Source organism: Peromyscus eremicus, chromosome 11, assembly GCF_949786415.1.
Source record: "Peromyscus eremicus chromosome 11, PerEre_H2_v1, whole genome shotgun sequence".
NCBI classification, from domain to species: Eukaryota; Metazoa; Chordata; class Mammalia; order Rodentia; family Cricetidae; genus Peromyscus; species Peromyscus eremicus.
In genome coordinates, this window is record NC_081427.1 from 11,804,089 (window position 1) to 11,820,573 (window position 16,485).

The window sequence follows — 16,485 nt, forward strand, 5'->3', positions numbered from 1 at the left end:
AGCACTTCAGTGAGGCGTGGGCTATGACAGCTCAGTGACATCCCCAAATATCCAACTAGGACAGTGTTCCCAGGGACCTGCTTGTTGGAGGCCTTGGCACCCCCACAGCCCAGCAGGATGTTGTGTTCTGTGCAGTTAGCCCCTCAGCCCTGTGGGCAGACTCCTTCCTGACCCTGTGAGTTCCTGACCCTGCATTTGACATGGGTAGGTGTTCAGAGCAGGACATGTGTGGACTGGTTTGCAGCAATGCCCACTGAGGCCAACCGTACTACACCAGGCAACTACGAGTGCCCACCTGTCTTCAGCTGCTTCGGGTTTGGGAAACTGCTTTATTAAATCATAGAAAGAGCATGTTATGGTTATGGGCTTGTGACCTAAAAAAGAGCAAGATTTTGAAGTTACAATAATCATTGATTTTTCTCACTTAAAAAAAATTATACAAATTATAGAGTTGGTTCTGCTCAGGGTTTCAGAGCTGTTCATCCCTTAGGGATCTGAGCGGGAAAATAACAAAAGAAAATGGATAGCTGTTTCTGTCACAAAATCTTCAAGGTCTTTAGAAAAATGCAATCTCGTCAGACAGGCCACTAGATTTTCTTACAGTTTCCAAAGTGCACCCTGTGGGAAGCCTCTAGGCTTACAGGCCTCGGGGTGGTGTGTGGTTTTAATGTTTGCTAGTCAGTCGTGTGTCTCCTCCCCCCAGCTGTCCTGTGTAGACGCCATTCTTTGCTTTGTGCTCTCCAGAGTGTTACCCCAGTTCTTTCTGGCCGCTGACCTTGAGCCCCAACCCTTTTGGACATGTCCGGCTGTGGCTGGCTCAGGACAAGAGAGTTACTAGGGGAGCGATGCTTGCATCTTGAAGCTAAAGTCAGTTCTGCCACCTCAGAAATACATGCAAGCTCCCACTGATGGGGCAGGTCAGGCAAGGGCCCTGCAGTGAGAAAGAAGAGCTGTGACCAGGAGGAGCCACGGGGCCTTGCGTCATTGTGAGGGCGTTTCTTGAACTGCTTGGGGATCCATGACTGGCCATTTGTGTTTCACGTGCTCTTCTGTGTTATGCAATATTTTGAAGACATTTATTTAAGGCATTTTTTAAAGCTTGTTTAGTGAAAATTAAAGGGAAAATGATTGATTTTGTGTGGGAAAATCCAGTATTTCTTTTTTTTTTTAATTAAAAGCCTTTCAAATTTTGTGCATAAGTACCATATTTACATCATTTTCACCCTCCCTCTCTCCACTCCAACTTCTTCCATGCCCACACTCCCTCTCAAACTCATGAGCTCTTCATTATTATCGTTATATGCATACACATCTGTGTGTGCACCAGCCTGCTGTACCCATCTAGTGTTGCTCATATGTTTATGTGCCTAGAGATGACCACCTGGGATTGGATAACCCATCAGAGGCTCATCCCTGGAGAACACTGGGTCTCCCTCTCTGGGTCATTAATGACCTATAGCTCTTTGTGTAGGGGTAGGCCCTTGTGAAATGCCCTGTATGTCCATCAGCCCATCTGCTCTCTGGACAGTGTTGTCACTGTCCAGATCTTGTTTAGGCAGCCTGTCGTTAAGATTCCATCAGCAGGTTCCCTGTCCTGTATAGAAACTGTGTGGCAGTGGATATCCTGGTCCTCAGGTCTTCGAGTCTTTACCCCCTCTTCCGTGATGTTCCCTGAGGTGTGAACATTGTGTTGGAGATGTCTCAGTTGGTGTTGGACACCCCATGGCCAGTAGTTCTCTATATTTTGACCAGTTGCAGGTTTCTGTAAGAGCTACAAGAAGCTTGTCCGATGGGAATGAGAGCTGCACCTATCTGTTGGTCTAAGGAGAAGTACTTATGCAGTACTTATACAATGCAGTTAGGCATTGTGCTGGTTCAGAAAAGCAGAAGGACTAGTAGGATCTCCTTCAGAGTCCGTGACCTCACCAGCCACAGGTGGTTGGCTGGGTTTACAGTACCAGGCATGAATTCCTTCCTGTTGAGCAGGCCTTAGATCAAATCAGATGGTGTTGCTTACTCCAAGATACAAGTACTGCTGGTGAGCCCTTATGGACATTTTGCTGTGCTGACCATTGTTGTGGTTCATAGACTTTACAGCTGGGTGGGATTGTTGATTGGTTTTCTCCCTTAGCAGATTGCATGGCACACTTAGATCCTATGAGAGCTAGTCTTCAGTGTTTATTAATGGGGTTAGGTAGGTGCTTCAGAATTGGTGGTACACTGACCTCGCTTTCCTCAGAAGACTACCAGGAAGTCTTCTAGGTCGTAGGAGCTGTGACTAAGTGTCAGTCTGTAGGTGACATGCTTTCGTGCAGTGGTTCTCAACCTTCCCAATGCTGTGACCCTGTAATACAGTTTCTCATGCTGTATTAATAAATTTAAAATAATTTCCACCATGAAATTATTTTCATTGTTACTTCATAACTGTAATTTTGCTACTGTTATGAATTGTAACGTAAGTATCTGTTTTCTGGTGATCTTACGTGACCCCTGTGAAAACGTCCTTTGACCCCTAAAGGGGCCACAACCCGCAGGTTGAAAACCATTACTTTAGTGGCATAGCTAGAAGTCCTGTTTCACCATTAAAAAAAAAAAAAAAAAAAAAAAAAAGCACTGAAAACTAGGCCTTGGTGGCTCATGCTTATAATCAAAGTACTTGAGAAACTTAGACTGGAGGACCACTATGAGTTCAAGGCCGGCATGGCTCATAGAATGAGGTCCAGGCCAAATTAAGCCACAGAGTAAGACGCTGTCTCAAAGAAGAAAGAGGCAGGCAAGCACTTGGATGATGGGAAAGCACAGGCATCAGAAAAGACCAGTGCACAGTGTGCACTCCAGTGTCGGTACCTGAGGTGGAGTCCTCACTTCCTCGGAGTGCCCTTTGGTGAGAAATTAAGGTTCTCTATTTGGAGTACTCTGGTGTCGGTGAAATGCAAAGCTTAGAAGAAGGTTCTAGACAGCCGCACCTACACAAGGGCTCCAGCAGTGGCCACCTTGGCTGAGGAGCTCCTGGTGCTGGGAGGGGTTTGCTTGCCATGGGGGACATGCTGTCCACTCGTTAGTGACCCGGGGCAGGCACATAGGAAGACACTACAGCCCATAAAGCCTTGAAAGACCAATCATTGGGTGTGATTTGAGGAATGTGTGCTTGGTGATGACTTGGAAAGCAAAGGGAGAGGAGCAGTGAGCCAGTTCTGGCCGAACTGGACTAGAGCAGACGGTGGAGAAAGAAGAGCGGGTTAGTAGGGTCTGTAATGCTGGCCGCTGTGGAAGGCCTGATGGGCTGTCTGGTAGCTGCGTTACTAGAGGGGAAATCACAGGCTTGTCAGGCTGTCACTGCACACCTGTAATCCCAGCACTCAGGAGGCAGAGGCAGGAGGATTGCAGCAAGTTCAAGACCTGCCAGAGTTAATAGAGCAACCTATCCCAAGGAGGTGGGGGAAGGGGAAGGAAATCATGTGCTTAACAATTCCGTGTTCTTGCTGTTGTTTGCTTTGGAGTTTCTCTCCAAGCAGGCACCATTTTTAGTAGCTTCTTGGAGAGGAGTAGAGCTTTGTGCCCGCCCCTCCTCCTCCATGCTGGGGTTCTGTCTGGCTTGAGCTTGTTCAGGTATTATATGTGCTGTCACGGTCTTGGTGAGTTTCCACCCTGTTGTGTCTGGAAAACATTATTTCCTCACAATTGTCCACCATCTCTGGCTCTTACAGCCTTTCCAGCCCGTCTTCCACATAGACCCCCATTTAGGACTGACTGTTGCAGTCTCCCACTCTGTATATTGTCCATTTGGGAGTCTGTACTGACTCCCATGTGCTGCAATAAGCTTCTCCAATGAACACTGAAAGACGCACTAATCTATGGGTATAGCAATATCACTAGGACAGAAGAGCTTAGAGAAAAATCTCTTGTTTCCTTTGGGCTTATATAATACCACATTCACTGTTAACAAGTGACTACATGTATGATAAAACTGTCCATGTTTGCAACCTATTTATAGTGTACATACTCTAAAAGACTGTGAACATTAAGAAAACCTAGTGAACCCTCGACTTCTGCAGGCTGTGAGAACAAGTGTAGTCTGCAAGCTGTGAGTCTGGGTGAACAGGGGGGACTTACTATAAACCAGCTCTGTGGGCCTGGGGAGAGGCCCAAGGGTAAAAGCAACTTGCTCTACAGTCATGGTGATCTGACTCCAGATGCCCAGAACCTACATAAAAGCCAGGCATGGTTATAAAGATGCCTGTGAGGGGCAAAGGCAAGCAGGTGTCCGGGGTTTGCCAGCCTAGCTTCAGGCTCAGTGAGAGAACGTCTGTAGGGAATAGGCAGATAGTGACAGAGAGGGACACCCAGTGTCCTCCACTCCAAGCAGTGCTAGCCACTGGAAATAAGACTCAAGTACAGTTTTACATTTTTAAACAAAGGCAAATTGATTTCACTATCATTTAACTTAATCTAATAGATCAACAGTATTTGATTCTAATGTGAAACTAATACCTATAAATTGTTCCTGGGATATTTCCAATCTTTTATCCAGTGTCCCGTGCATCTGTCTTACTGTGGCATGAGAGTGCTACCTCTCAGAGATGCTAGGTGGCCATGTGTGGCGGCCATATTGGAAAATACAGGTTTGTGATTTCTTACCAAGAAGCTCTGCTTCAGGAAGAGGCTGAGGATGGAGCTGAGCATGGCGACTCATTCCTGTAATGCCAGCACTTGGGAAGCAGAGGCAGGAGGACCACCAGTTTAAGGCTGTTGACAGAGAGTGACACTATTGTTAAAAGAAAAAACAAATGCGCTCAGGGGAAATGGTGTTCTTCTTGCAGGTCCAGGGAGTGATGGGATCATGGTGACCTGGAAGGACAACTTTGACTCCTTCTATAGTGAAGTGGCTGAGCTCGGCAGGTATGATGTGAAGCCCAAAGCCCTTTCCACAGAAGTAAGATTGCTCGTTATCCCAAAACTGATAAGCAGAGGTTATAAGTGTTGCCATCAGTAGAAGTGACTGCCTTGTGTCTGGTGCTCGTGGCTTCTGTTCTGACAGTACTGACAGAAACAGCTGGCTCATGATTTTAGAGGGTTTCAGTCTGTCCTGACAGGAAAGATGGCATGCTCTGTCATGCCATCTCTGAGTTCATGGGGAATGTGTGGAAGAAGCTGTTCACATCGAGGCTGAACAGGAGCAGAAAGAAACAGCACCCAGGGTCATATGTAAATGTCTAAGGGCCGTGCCTGTAACCCCCTCCAGCTAGGCCCCCCTCCTCATGGTTCCACAGCCTCCCCAGAATGCTCCCTCCAGCTGAACAACAAACACTGAGAACTTGACCCTGTGGGAAACAGTGGCAGGTTAAATGGGCTTTAGATGTTAAGTCCCGGGAAGGAATCAAAACAGATTTTAGGAAGGATTCCCAGAATGAAGACCTAATAGCGTGGGCTGTCCATGGATGGAAGGAGCTAGTTTCCCACTGGGCATCTAGAAGAGCCCTAGCTAGGTGCCGCCCTTGAAGAGTTCAGAGAAGAGGCACACACTGGCCTTGTAGACTTCCTTCTCTCAGAATGCCAGTTGAGAATGGCTGACTGTGCACTCTGGCCTCAGTCGTCCGTGGAGATCTGAAGGAATTACACCATGACCTCATGGACTATCAGGCTCCTCTTTACACCATGACCTCATGGACTATCAGGCTCCTCTTGACTAAACAAAGAAGCTTCAAATAAGGAGGCTTCTTCTTTCCAGCTGAGGCTGCCAAGGCCAGGGTGGGCTCAGCAATGCTGCAGACTGACAGCCCCCTTCTAACTTCGGGCTGCCTTCCCAACTACACGACACTCACCCACAGTGAGAGGGTCAAAGTAGACTGCTGATTTGACATTTTGAGAGAGCTTTCCCATGAAGTCTATCAGCAGCCTTCTACATTCTAGTGACCACGCTGGGTCACGTGGCTCCTGTGGTGTATTTACACATTGCTGAATACCAAGTCTCACTCCCACTTGGTCTTAATGATGTGGTGCCCGTCCTCACAACACTGCAGATTGACTGGGTAGGCATTTTTGGCCATCTTTCCCAGGCTCATCCTATTGGCACATCCACACCTCCCTCATGTCTGAGTCTTTAAATGGATGTAGGACTCTTTCTACATAGACATTCACCCTAGACTTCCTCACATGATGGAGGAGACATTCCAGAAGAGCAGAAGCAGAGCTTTCCCAGGGTCAGAACTAGCAACTGTACTCTCTCCACATTCTACAGTTAAGAGTCATTGGGCAGGGTACCCACTGACCCTCACCTTCCCGTGGGAGAAGTGTCAAAGAGGTGTAACTTACCCCATAGCCTACTCTGCCTCTGCCACACTTTACTCATTGTCCCTGGGGTGCAGAATGTGCTCACCCTGAGAGCCAGGTCCTCTTATCCATAGACTGTCAAGGGGCAGCTGAGTTCTGGGTGTGCATGTGGGCCACAGAACCAGAGTCCTGACCTTCACTTGAAGGGACAACTTGTCTACACTGCAAGTAAGCCTAAAGCAACAGAACAAGATCCTTTCCTCAGGAGTGGGTGGGACGCTGGCTGGCAACTGTGGGCACTTACATTAGCCTCCAAATGGTGAAGTTCTGCAGGGCAAAGGCAGAAAGTGCATGGTGAGGCCAAGGCTCCCTGAGCTGTTACTGTCACCACAGTCAGTGGTCAGGAAGCCCAAGGCCTGCCCCGTCCCAGCGTGAGAAATGGAGGGCGGAATGGCCGTCCCATAGCTGATTTGGCACCACATCCCGTCCACACATGGCCCAGCAAAGTAAGGTCTGTGCGTAGGTATCAAGTCACCGTCCCACAGAGATGGTCCTACGTCCTTTCTCCTTGATAATTTTATAGGGGCAGATTTGCTGTGGTCAAGAAATGTGATCAGAAGGGAACCAAGCGAGCAGTGGCCACCAAGTTTGTGAACAAGAAGTTGATGAAGCGTGACCAGGTCACCCATGAGCTTGGCATCCTGCAGAACCTCCAGCACCCCCTCCTTGTGGGTCTTATTGACACCTTCGAGACCCCCACCAGTTACGTCCTGGTTTTGGAAATGTGCGTACCTCCCCCCACCACCCCCATACTTCAGCTCCCAGCACTTTTGCTGCTCCTGTGTGTTCTGGAATTCATAGAACTCCTACAGAGATAGATTTATTATCAGAGACTACGGTGTGGGAGCCTCTGCTCATGGCAAAATCATTTGAGTGCTGGAATTGAACCCGGGTCCTCTGTAAGGATAAGCAGTGCTCTCAACTGCTGGACTATCTCGCCAGCCACCTCATCCTTGGTGTCTTTAAAAGCACAGCTACTGGAGAGCTGTCATGAGCTAAAACGGTGCAGGGTGTGTGGAAAGCCACTTCCAAGCCCGGTGCTGCCCTGGAAGCCCCCATGCCTGGGAGGCTCTCTGGTAAACCTGATGACCGGTAGTGACTGCCCACCTTGGACGGGGATTCCGAACAAGAACAGTCACTCGGGTCTTTGTGAGAAATCCCCGCAGCCTTGGTCTGAAGTTGCAGCTCTTTTGGCTGTAGATTTGCTGTGGACGGGGCGGGGATGTTGAGTGTGTTTGTTTCGCAGTGCAAAGTTGGACCCAGGGTATCACATGTGCCTGGCAAGGACTAGGTCACTGACCTACACCCCCACCCCTCTGGCTCTTACATCTTTTCACTAGAAAGTTGCATGGTGTATTACTTGGCTACTTTTCTATTGCCATGACAAAATACCATGACCAAGGGAACTTACAAAGCAAACATTGAGTTGGGAATTCATTGTTCCATAGGTTAGAGTCCATGACCAGCATGGCCGGAAGCACGGCAGCAGGCAGGCAGGCAGGCAGGCAGGCATGCTGCTAAAGCAGTAGCTGAGAGCTTATATCTGATCCACAAGCACAAGGAAGAGGAAGAGGGCTAACTGGGAATGGTGTGAGCTTTTGAAACCTCAAAGCCCACCCTCAGTGACACACCTCCAACAAGGCCACACCTCCTAATCCTTCCCAAACAGTTCCACCTACTGGAAACCCGGCATTCAAATATATGAGCATATGGAGGCCATTCTCATATAACCACCACAGTGTAGCCTCAACAGACTATTAACAGAATTGATTTGCATAAGAGTACCATAATTTCCCACTAATGACTGCTCCTTGCTAGACAGGTGGTTGGTCTTCTTATAAACTTCTGTTTTGAAAACAATGTTCAGAGCAGCCTCCATCCAATAGTGGCTGTTCACTAGCCATGGAACCTCAGGAAAGTTGTATACCTTCCCTGCCTCTGTTTCCTCATCTCTAAAATGGAGCAATGAAGCACCCTTCCCAGGGTATTGAAGGTTGAGTGAATAGATTCTACTAAGCTTTTAGTTCAGAACTTTGTATTATTAAACATTAGTTCAGATTAGGGTAGCTTTTGACTAAGCATGTATACATTGCCCTAGCATGTAGCTTTTTACAACATGATCTCATCCTATCTTCACATGCATGTTTATATGTAAGGAAGTTTGGCCAAGGGAGGCGGGTGACCCCTTCCTTCCTGCAGCAGTAATTTACATCCATAGGCACTGCCCAGCAGCCTGCTGTAACAATACACAGCAAGGTCACAGCCCCTGACTGCAGCTCTCCCCAGCCGTTACCCACTTGGGTCTTCTCAGTGAGGGGGCCAGAACCCCTCCCTGTACCATGCCGTCCAGTGGAGGTACAGTCCTGAGAGTGTGAGTTGATTTCACCCTAAAACAGTCTGTGAGTTGAAAGGTGACAAATGTCCTTCTTCCCTGTAGGGCTGACCAGGGTCGCCTCCTGGACTGTGTGGTACGATGGGGAAGCCTCACCGAAGGGAAGGTCAGAGCGCACCTGGGGGAAGTTCTGGAAGCCGTCCGATACCTTCACAACTGCAGGATAGCACACCTGGACCTAAAGGTTGGCAGGCCCAGGGCTGGGCAAGGGCAGGTCTGGGATGCAAGCACCCCGCTCCCTGCCTGAGTCTTGAGGAAATGGGGAGAGAACACTAGAGCAGACTCCTTGTCTTTCCCTGAGTTCCCTTCAGTACTGTTCACAGCTGCGAGGCCCCAGTAGTTAAGCCTGTTGGGTCAGGAGACATTTGGAAGTTCCTGTCAGCGCTGCTGAGTTGGCGTGGGATCTACCCAGTGAAGGGTGCCTTGGGGAGAAAAGACAGGACTGTGTTCAGTAAGGCCATTTGGACCCGAGAGCCAAGAGCTGCTCCCAGCTGAGCAGAGGGGCCTATTCCTCCCCAGCCTGTTCCCTCGCTGGCCCGGAGAGCTTCCTCGGGTGGCACGGCCTGCCTGACTCACCGTAGGATCCTGACAGTGGTCAGACTAAGCATGACTAGGGATGTCCGCCAGTGACCGTGTCTCCTCCTGTGTTGCAGCCTGAGAACATCTTGGTGGATCAGAGTTTGGCCAAACCAACCATTAAACTGACAGACTTTGGAGATGCTGTCCAGCTCAACACCACCTACTACATCCACCAGTTGCTGGGGAACCCCGAGTTTGCAGCCCCAGAAATCATTCTTGGGAACCCTGTCTCCCTGACCTCGGACACGTGGAGTGTTGGAGTGCTCACCTATGTGCTGCTCAGCGGCGTGTCTCCCTTCCTGGATGACAGCGTGGAGGAGACCTGCCTGAACATTTGCCGGCTGGACTTCAGCTTCCCGGAGGACTACTTTAAAGGAGTTAGCCAGAAGGCCAAGGAGTTCGTGTGCTTCCTCCTACAGGAGGACCCGGCCAAGCGTCCCTCGGCTGCACTGGCCCTGCAGGAGCAGTGGCTGCAGGCAGGTAACGGCAGCGGCAAAGGCACGGGCGTCCTCGACACGTCCAGACTGACCTCCTTCATTGAGCGGCGCAAACACCAGAATGATGTTCGACCTATTCGTAGCATTAAAAACTTCTTACAGAGCCGGCTTCTGCCTAGAGTTTGACCTGTCTTGAAGTTCTTTCTCATTCTCTTTCACCTGCCAATCAGCTGTTAATTTGAATTTTGAAGAGGAAAACCAAACCAAACTAAGTGACCGGCTGCCTGCTGTTCATCGTGTGAAATTGCATTCCAAGTGAGCTGTGCTCAGCAGCGCTTGGGCTCAGAGCTGCAAGCTGCGCTGGGGTGGAGGACCTTCAGTTACACTCTGCAAGGGCAGAGATCGCATTGCTGTATCACAGTATTTTATTCAGGTTTCTGCAAAAAAATAAAAAATAAAAAGATACTTTTTTAAATGAACATGGATAGAATTTTGCAAATTTAACGTTTTCAAGATTTATTCAAGGAAACACATGCCTATGTTCAAACCACTGGTGTTAACACAAAACAAAGGTACTGTGCATTTCTGGGAAAGACTCGCCAGGTGGCAGCCACTCCCGTGGCCTCAGCCAGTGCTTGGCGTCCACCTGGCACGGAGCTTCGCCAGTTGCCTCATCTGCGTACGTCTTGCCAAGCAGCAGACTTGGCTTCTGAAGCGTGCATTCAACCTCAATCTTTTGCATAAAATAGAATGAATGGTTTTGCTCTGATGAAATGTAGGCCTTACTTGTATATAAGACTTTTCCTGCCTTCCGTCTGGCATCCCCTCCCCCTCCGTTCCTCCCACCCACCGCCTGGGCCTTCCTGTGAGGGGTCTGTGAGGGTCTGCCCATCCAATGAAGACTTTGGGCTGGGTCCAGCCCCACTGCCCCCACCCCTCCCCAACCCCGCCCCAAACCGTCAATCAGATTGTTGAGCGGTATACAGTCAGATGAAAATACTGTAAATGCACTCATTGGGGGTTTTTTTGGTTTTATTTCATATCATGTGCAATGTTGTGGCTTTAACATTTTCTGCAACTATTTATGAAGACTTCTGTTGTACCTGTAATAAATATATAGAAAAAGCACATACTTGGCAAGTGAGCTTTATGGTTCCGTGTGTGTTGGGGGTGGGTCGTAGCCCCTGTGCCATCAGTTCGAGGACACTTAACTCTTCGTGAAATTTGTCAGTTTTGAGGACTGTAAAAAAAGTGATTTCATACTCTGAATATAAAACTGGATAATAGGGTAATGTTTTAAATTTTATTATGCTATTATTCAGAATGCCAAAGTATTATTTTTTTCCCAAAATCAGTCTGAACATTTACTACTTTTTAGACTTTTTGACATTCAACTTTCTGTATAAAAAAATTGGCTGGATTTTCAGCTTTTGGTAAGAAAGCCAATTAAGTACTGGCCGCCCTGAGGCTGGTACCCAGTGCCCGAGTCACTGTGGTAGAGCTGGCGCTGGCGTGGGAAGTCCTTCAACACAAGAAGTTGCGTTTCTGGCACGCTTGAATTTTTTCTGGATGTCTTTTTATCTTTATTGTGTGAAATACACTAAACAGGAGACCAGCTTGCTTCCCCAGCCAGCCAGACATCTGGGTCTTGAGCCATAAACTGGCATAATTAAGCTTCGCAGTTTCCGATGTATTTTATTTATTCTTTTGTTGGGTTTTCGTTTGTTTGTTTCTTGTAAAATTGTACAGAAACTTTTTAAGAGAAATTGGATTCAAAAACTGGATGTGTATCCGTAACCTCATAACTTTTATTTGTGTACTGTTTCCTTTATTATTTCAGTTAAATTTTTACATTATTTTTTTGCATGTATATTTCTTTGTACAGAGACCTTACATGTTTACACATTATGATGTGATGTAAATATTTTATTTTGCCATCGGTTATTTTAAAAAATTAAACATATTTGCCTGATCTTGGTGTTAGGCTTTTTATTTAAATTAATTACTGCTAAATCAGAGAGGTCCCTGAGAGAGACATGGGAGGATCCTTTTGGGGTGCGGGGCAGATTGTCATGGACTGAGAGTGAGCAGGTTCAGATGTACAATGCAAGGTGGTCAGACACACACACACACACTGCTGGTGTGTAACCAGCATGACCAGCTGCCTTTGGGTAACAGCCTTAGCTCATCCTGATGCACCCTCATTTTCCTGGTACCCTGTTTTCCGAATGAAGGGAGTTGCTTCATCCTGGCTTTTTCCCCCCTTGCTGGCAGCAGGTCCCTTTCCCTGTCACTGATATGACCTCCCTTGGTTCTTTTTATGTTTTCTTCTGAGACAGCAGTTTGTGCCCACGCCATGAGTGGGGGGCACAGTGAAAGGGTCTTGAGAAGATTGGTTTGTCATGCTCTCAAGATATTTTTTCCCTTCTCTGAATATCAAAAGGCTTGCCATTCTTCATGTTACAGTTTATTAACCTGTTAAACCCACAGGTACTCTCTTGTGGTGGGCAGAATAAGTTATGATATCATCTTGTAGCAACTGTTCCTTTAAAAGGGATTGTGCCATCTTTGAACACAAGAAGCAAGGATGCTACTTGGGTGTACATATATTTGAGACCTCATAAGGGAGGTGAGAACAAGTTTTGAAACTAGTGAAATCTTTCCCAGATTTATCTATATAAATAGATATATATTATATAAATATTAAGTATATATTACATAATATGTAATTACCCTAGGCTATTTATCAATTATATATTTACATATGAAATCTTTACACAAAACACTATCCTCTGGAAAATAATCCCTCCCTGCCAGCAGATCTGTGTTCTGAGTTCCATCTCCCCTAGATGAATTTGCCTTGGAATTTCAGGGTTTTCAAAAATAAAGTTTTTAGTTCTAGGTCATTCTGGCTTTATGTGCAGTGATGTTATGCACCCTTACTCCAGAGGCCATATCTTGAGTGCTAACACAGTTTCACCTTAGGATCTTAGTATTGACACAGCCTGTCCATCATCAGATGGTCCCTCCTGTTGACCTTGGATGGCCACGTCTGTCCTCCTGGCGAGCTCATGGGATTCTCATTAATAAGGCAAGAGGCTTACCTATTCCTCTCTGAGAGTCTCCACAACCCCAGGAAAGCCAGAGGTACACAGAGAAACCCTGTCGCTCTCTCCAAAAAAAAAAGTATAGCAGTGCTTCATTAAGTGTTTGTTTAGCAGAATTTTCAGCAAGTCCACATGGGCCTAGAGAATTGTGTGTGTGGTTTTCAATTACAGTAACAAATTCTTTCATCAGCGTAACGGTATTCAAATTACTTGTTTCTTATTCACTGAATTGCAATCAACTTGTATTGTTTAAGGAAGAATTGACCATGCTGTGTCCAGTTACTCAATCCACTGAGAGAAGAATGCTAATACTTCCCACTATAATTACCCATTTGTCTGTTTCTCTTTCATTTCTCCCAGCTTCTTGTTCCACATAACCTGCAGGCTTGTTGTTTTAATACCTACATACTCAGGACTTAGGTTTTCTTGATCAATTTTTTTTAATCACTTGGCAATATTCCATTCTGTCTCTAGTGATTTTCTTCACTTTGGTGTGTACCATTGGGTATTAATGTAATCCATCTTTCTTTATTTTTTTGTCTATTTTATGTTTTTGTGCCACATCTTTTTCCATCTTCCTCTTCATCCACACTGTCAGTATGCCTATCTTACTATAGAGAAGTTCCTTATGGACAGCGTTTAATTGGGTCATGTTTTGCAATCTCCCCCACTCATCTTTTTATTCTATTATTTTGTGTGTATGGATGTTTTGCTTGCATATAGTCTATGCACCATGTGCATGCAGTAACCCCGGAAGCCAGAAGAGGACGTTGAATCCTCAAGGTTACAGATGGTTGTGAGCCACTGTGTAGGGGCTGGGCATTGAACCCAGCTGCCCTGGAAGAGCACCAGTGCTCTTAACCACTGAGCAATTCCTCCAGCCCCTTTGACTTAGCTTTTTAAATTGATGTTATTTAGATCATTTATATTTAATGTAATTCTTGATGACAGGCTAGCACTTAAATTTACCATTTTATATTTTGGCCTACTTGTCTTTCTGATCCCCATTTTTCGTTTTTGCCAACCTTCCTGAGGATTAGCCTCCCACAAACCAGTTCAGAAGGCCCAGGTAGCGTACGTTCCGGTTTCTTACAGCAATGACCCAACTCTTTATACCATGGTTTCTTTTCTCATTTCTGTGAAGAAAACACCTGACAAGAAGCAGCATGAGGAAGGAAAGGTTTGTACTGTGGGTTAAGATTACTGTGTATTATGGGGGACAGAATGGTGCCGGGAGCATGAGCCAGCTCGTGTGTCACCTCAGTGGCACAGAGGCACAGAGATGAGTGCTAGGGCTAACTCACTTTCTCCTGTTTCATCTTAAGTGTGGGCCCCCAGCCTGTGGGATGGTGCCACCCACATTGGGGGTGGGTCATGCCTTCCCAGTTAGTCCTCTCTGGAAACACAAGCATAGTCAGAGGTGTGTCTCCTGGGTGGTTCCAAACCCAGTGCAGGTGACAGTGAAGACTGATAGCAACACTGCTGCTCCGCGGTGATGCCTCTCACAGGAGTGGTTGCTTTGAATTGAAGTCTTTTTCACTTGTCCGTTTCAACCACCAAACATGGTTTAAAAACTAAAGAGGAACAGGAAAATGTAACTATAGGTGTTTTTATTCTTTCCTTGTCCTTACTTCCTATTTGACACCGAAGTTTCTTCCTGTAGCCTTTCTACTTAGAGAATGCATGTTATCTGTCATTTAGGGTCCCTCTGATGACAATAATTCTCAGTTTTCCCTCCTGAAAGAATACCCTTACCATCCCTCCAGCCTTACAGCATTTTGGCTTAGTATAGAACTCTAGGTTGACAATTTTTTACTTTTAGCACTTAAATAATACCACACCACTTCCTCCAGGGCTCTGTGGTGTATGGTAGGAACTCTGCTGTCAATCTTTTTTTGTTTGTTTGTTTGTTTTAGGGTTTTTTTTTGGTTCCTTTGTTTTGGTTTTTCTGTCTCCTACAATTTTCTGTTAAGTACATCCATTGAGTTTGTTACATTCCAAGTTCTAAAATTGTATTTGATTTTCCTTTACCTTCATTTGCTTGCTGAGGCTTTCTATTCATCTCTCCCAGCCACGCTCATAATTTTTCTTTTCTTTTCTTTTCTTTTTTTTTTTTTTTTTTTTTTTTTTTTGGTTTTTCGAGACAGGGTTTCTCTGTGCAGCTTTGCGCCTGTCCTGGAACTCACTTTGTAGACCAGGCTGGTCTCGAACTCACAGAGATCCACCTGCCTCTGCCTCCCGAGTGCTGGGATTAAAGGCATGCGCCGCCACCACCGCCCGGCATAATTTTTCATTGAAGGATTTTTATTATGGCTGCCTTAAATATCTTGTCAAAAAAATCTAGGTTGCCTATAATTTCAGTGTTGATATTGATTATTCAACTTTTTTATTCCAGTTGAGAGTCTCCTGGTTGAATTGTTTTAATTTTAAGTGGGAAGGTTTGGGGGGTTAGACTGTAAGATTCCTACATAATCCTTCTGATTTAATTGCTTTTTCAGACACCACTTCTCCAGGAAAGGGCAAAGGACAGAAGTGTGACTCTTGCTAGGCTCCTGGTGCCGAGGAGGGGAAGTGTTATAGGACCCCAAGTGATGGTGCAAGTGATAGGTGTACCAGGTCTCCTCTGGTGGTGCTCTATAATTACAGAGGGCGGAGAGTCAGTTGTTGATAGGTGAGACTGAAATTACTAGCTCCCTGATAATCTTCGCGGATGCCAATAAGAGGAGATACTCTGCCGGGAAGAGATACGGTAAAAAAAAAAAAAAAAATCCTAATTCTCCATCCAGAATTTCCAACCAAAAGCAAACTGGTTCCAAAGAATTGTTTCTACCAATTACGAGGCTCAGGAGTCGCTGACCCCTCCCTCAAGCTTCTCTGCAATCATGAGCACAGTATGCCTGTGAACGTCTTCCTCGAGTGGCACTTGCACCATCTTTCATGAGCCAACCACGGAGAACCCTCAGGTGCAAGCACATCACCCTGTCAACTGCAAAACTCAGTGCTAAAAGCACAGAATTGAGGAGACCCCTGGGGTTTCTGCAACAGCTGGCCTCACCCCTGTGCCAGCGTGCGTTTCCTGTCTGTGTCACTTCACAACCTGCGGGAGCCCATCGGGGAGCCCTGCCCCCTGCACTGTCTCCTTTGTGCTTGTGAAAGGGAAAAATGAGTAGCCCTCTTGAGAGACGCTCCCCACCCTCCTCGAAAGGTATTTGCTGACCAGCAGTTTTAGAACTGACCAGAAGTTGAACTCATGGGAAGATAAAGCTGAAACAATAAATCTATATATACTGGACTTGGTAAAACAGGATATGGGGAGTAATGGACTCAACAGACCAGAAATTGAACTTATGGGAAAATAGGACTGGAACAATAAATCTGAATGTATATATCCTGGGTTCAGCAAAAGCAGGACATAGGGAGCAAAAAAATTTATGTCTCTGTAGATACCCTGAATCCTTATAGTTCATGCCAGTAATTTCAAAGAACTACCTCACCCCTAGCCCCCTCATCCAATCCCAAGATATGTAACTCTATAAACCCCTTAAAGTGAGTGCTCTGGGCATCCTCGTCTACCTGCTATGTTGAGTGTTTGGAATATGGACCAAGCCCCGGGGCTTGCTTTGTTATTAAAAAACCTATG

At 46.3% G+C, this 16,485-nt stretch overlaps 1 protein-coding gene across 1 annotated transcript in view; it reads left to right on the forward strand.

The window, feature by feature from the left end:
• Positions 1-11,710, forward strand: part of Trio (trio Rho guanine nucleotide exchange factor) — a 310,438-nt gene extending 298,728 nt beyond the window's left edge. The window contains exons 54-57 of the mRNA XM_059276653.1: positions 4,821-4,899; positions 6,854-7,054; positions 8,768-8,906; positions 9,376-11,710. Coding sequence (XP_059132636.1) covers positions 4,821-4,899; positions 6,854-7,054; positions 8,768-8,906; positions 9,376-9,924 — 968 coding nt within the window. The 3' untranslated portion in view covers positions 9,925-11,710. The remainder of the gene's footprint in view (positions 1-4,820; positions 4,900-6,853; positions 7,055-8,767; positions 8,907-9,375) is intronic.
• Positions 11,711-16,485: the final 4,775 nt, after the last annotated feature.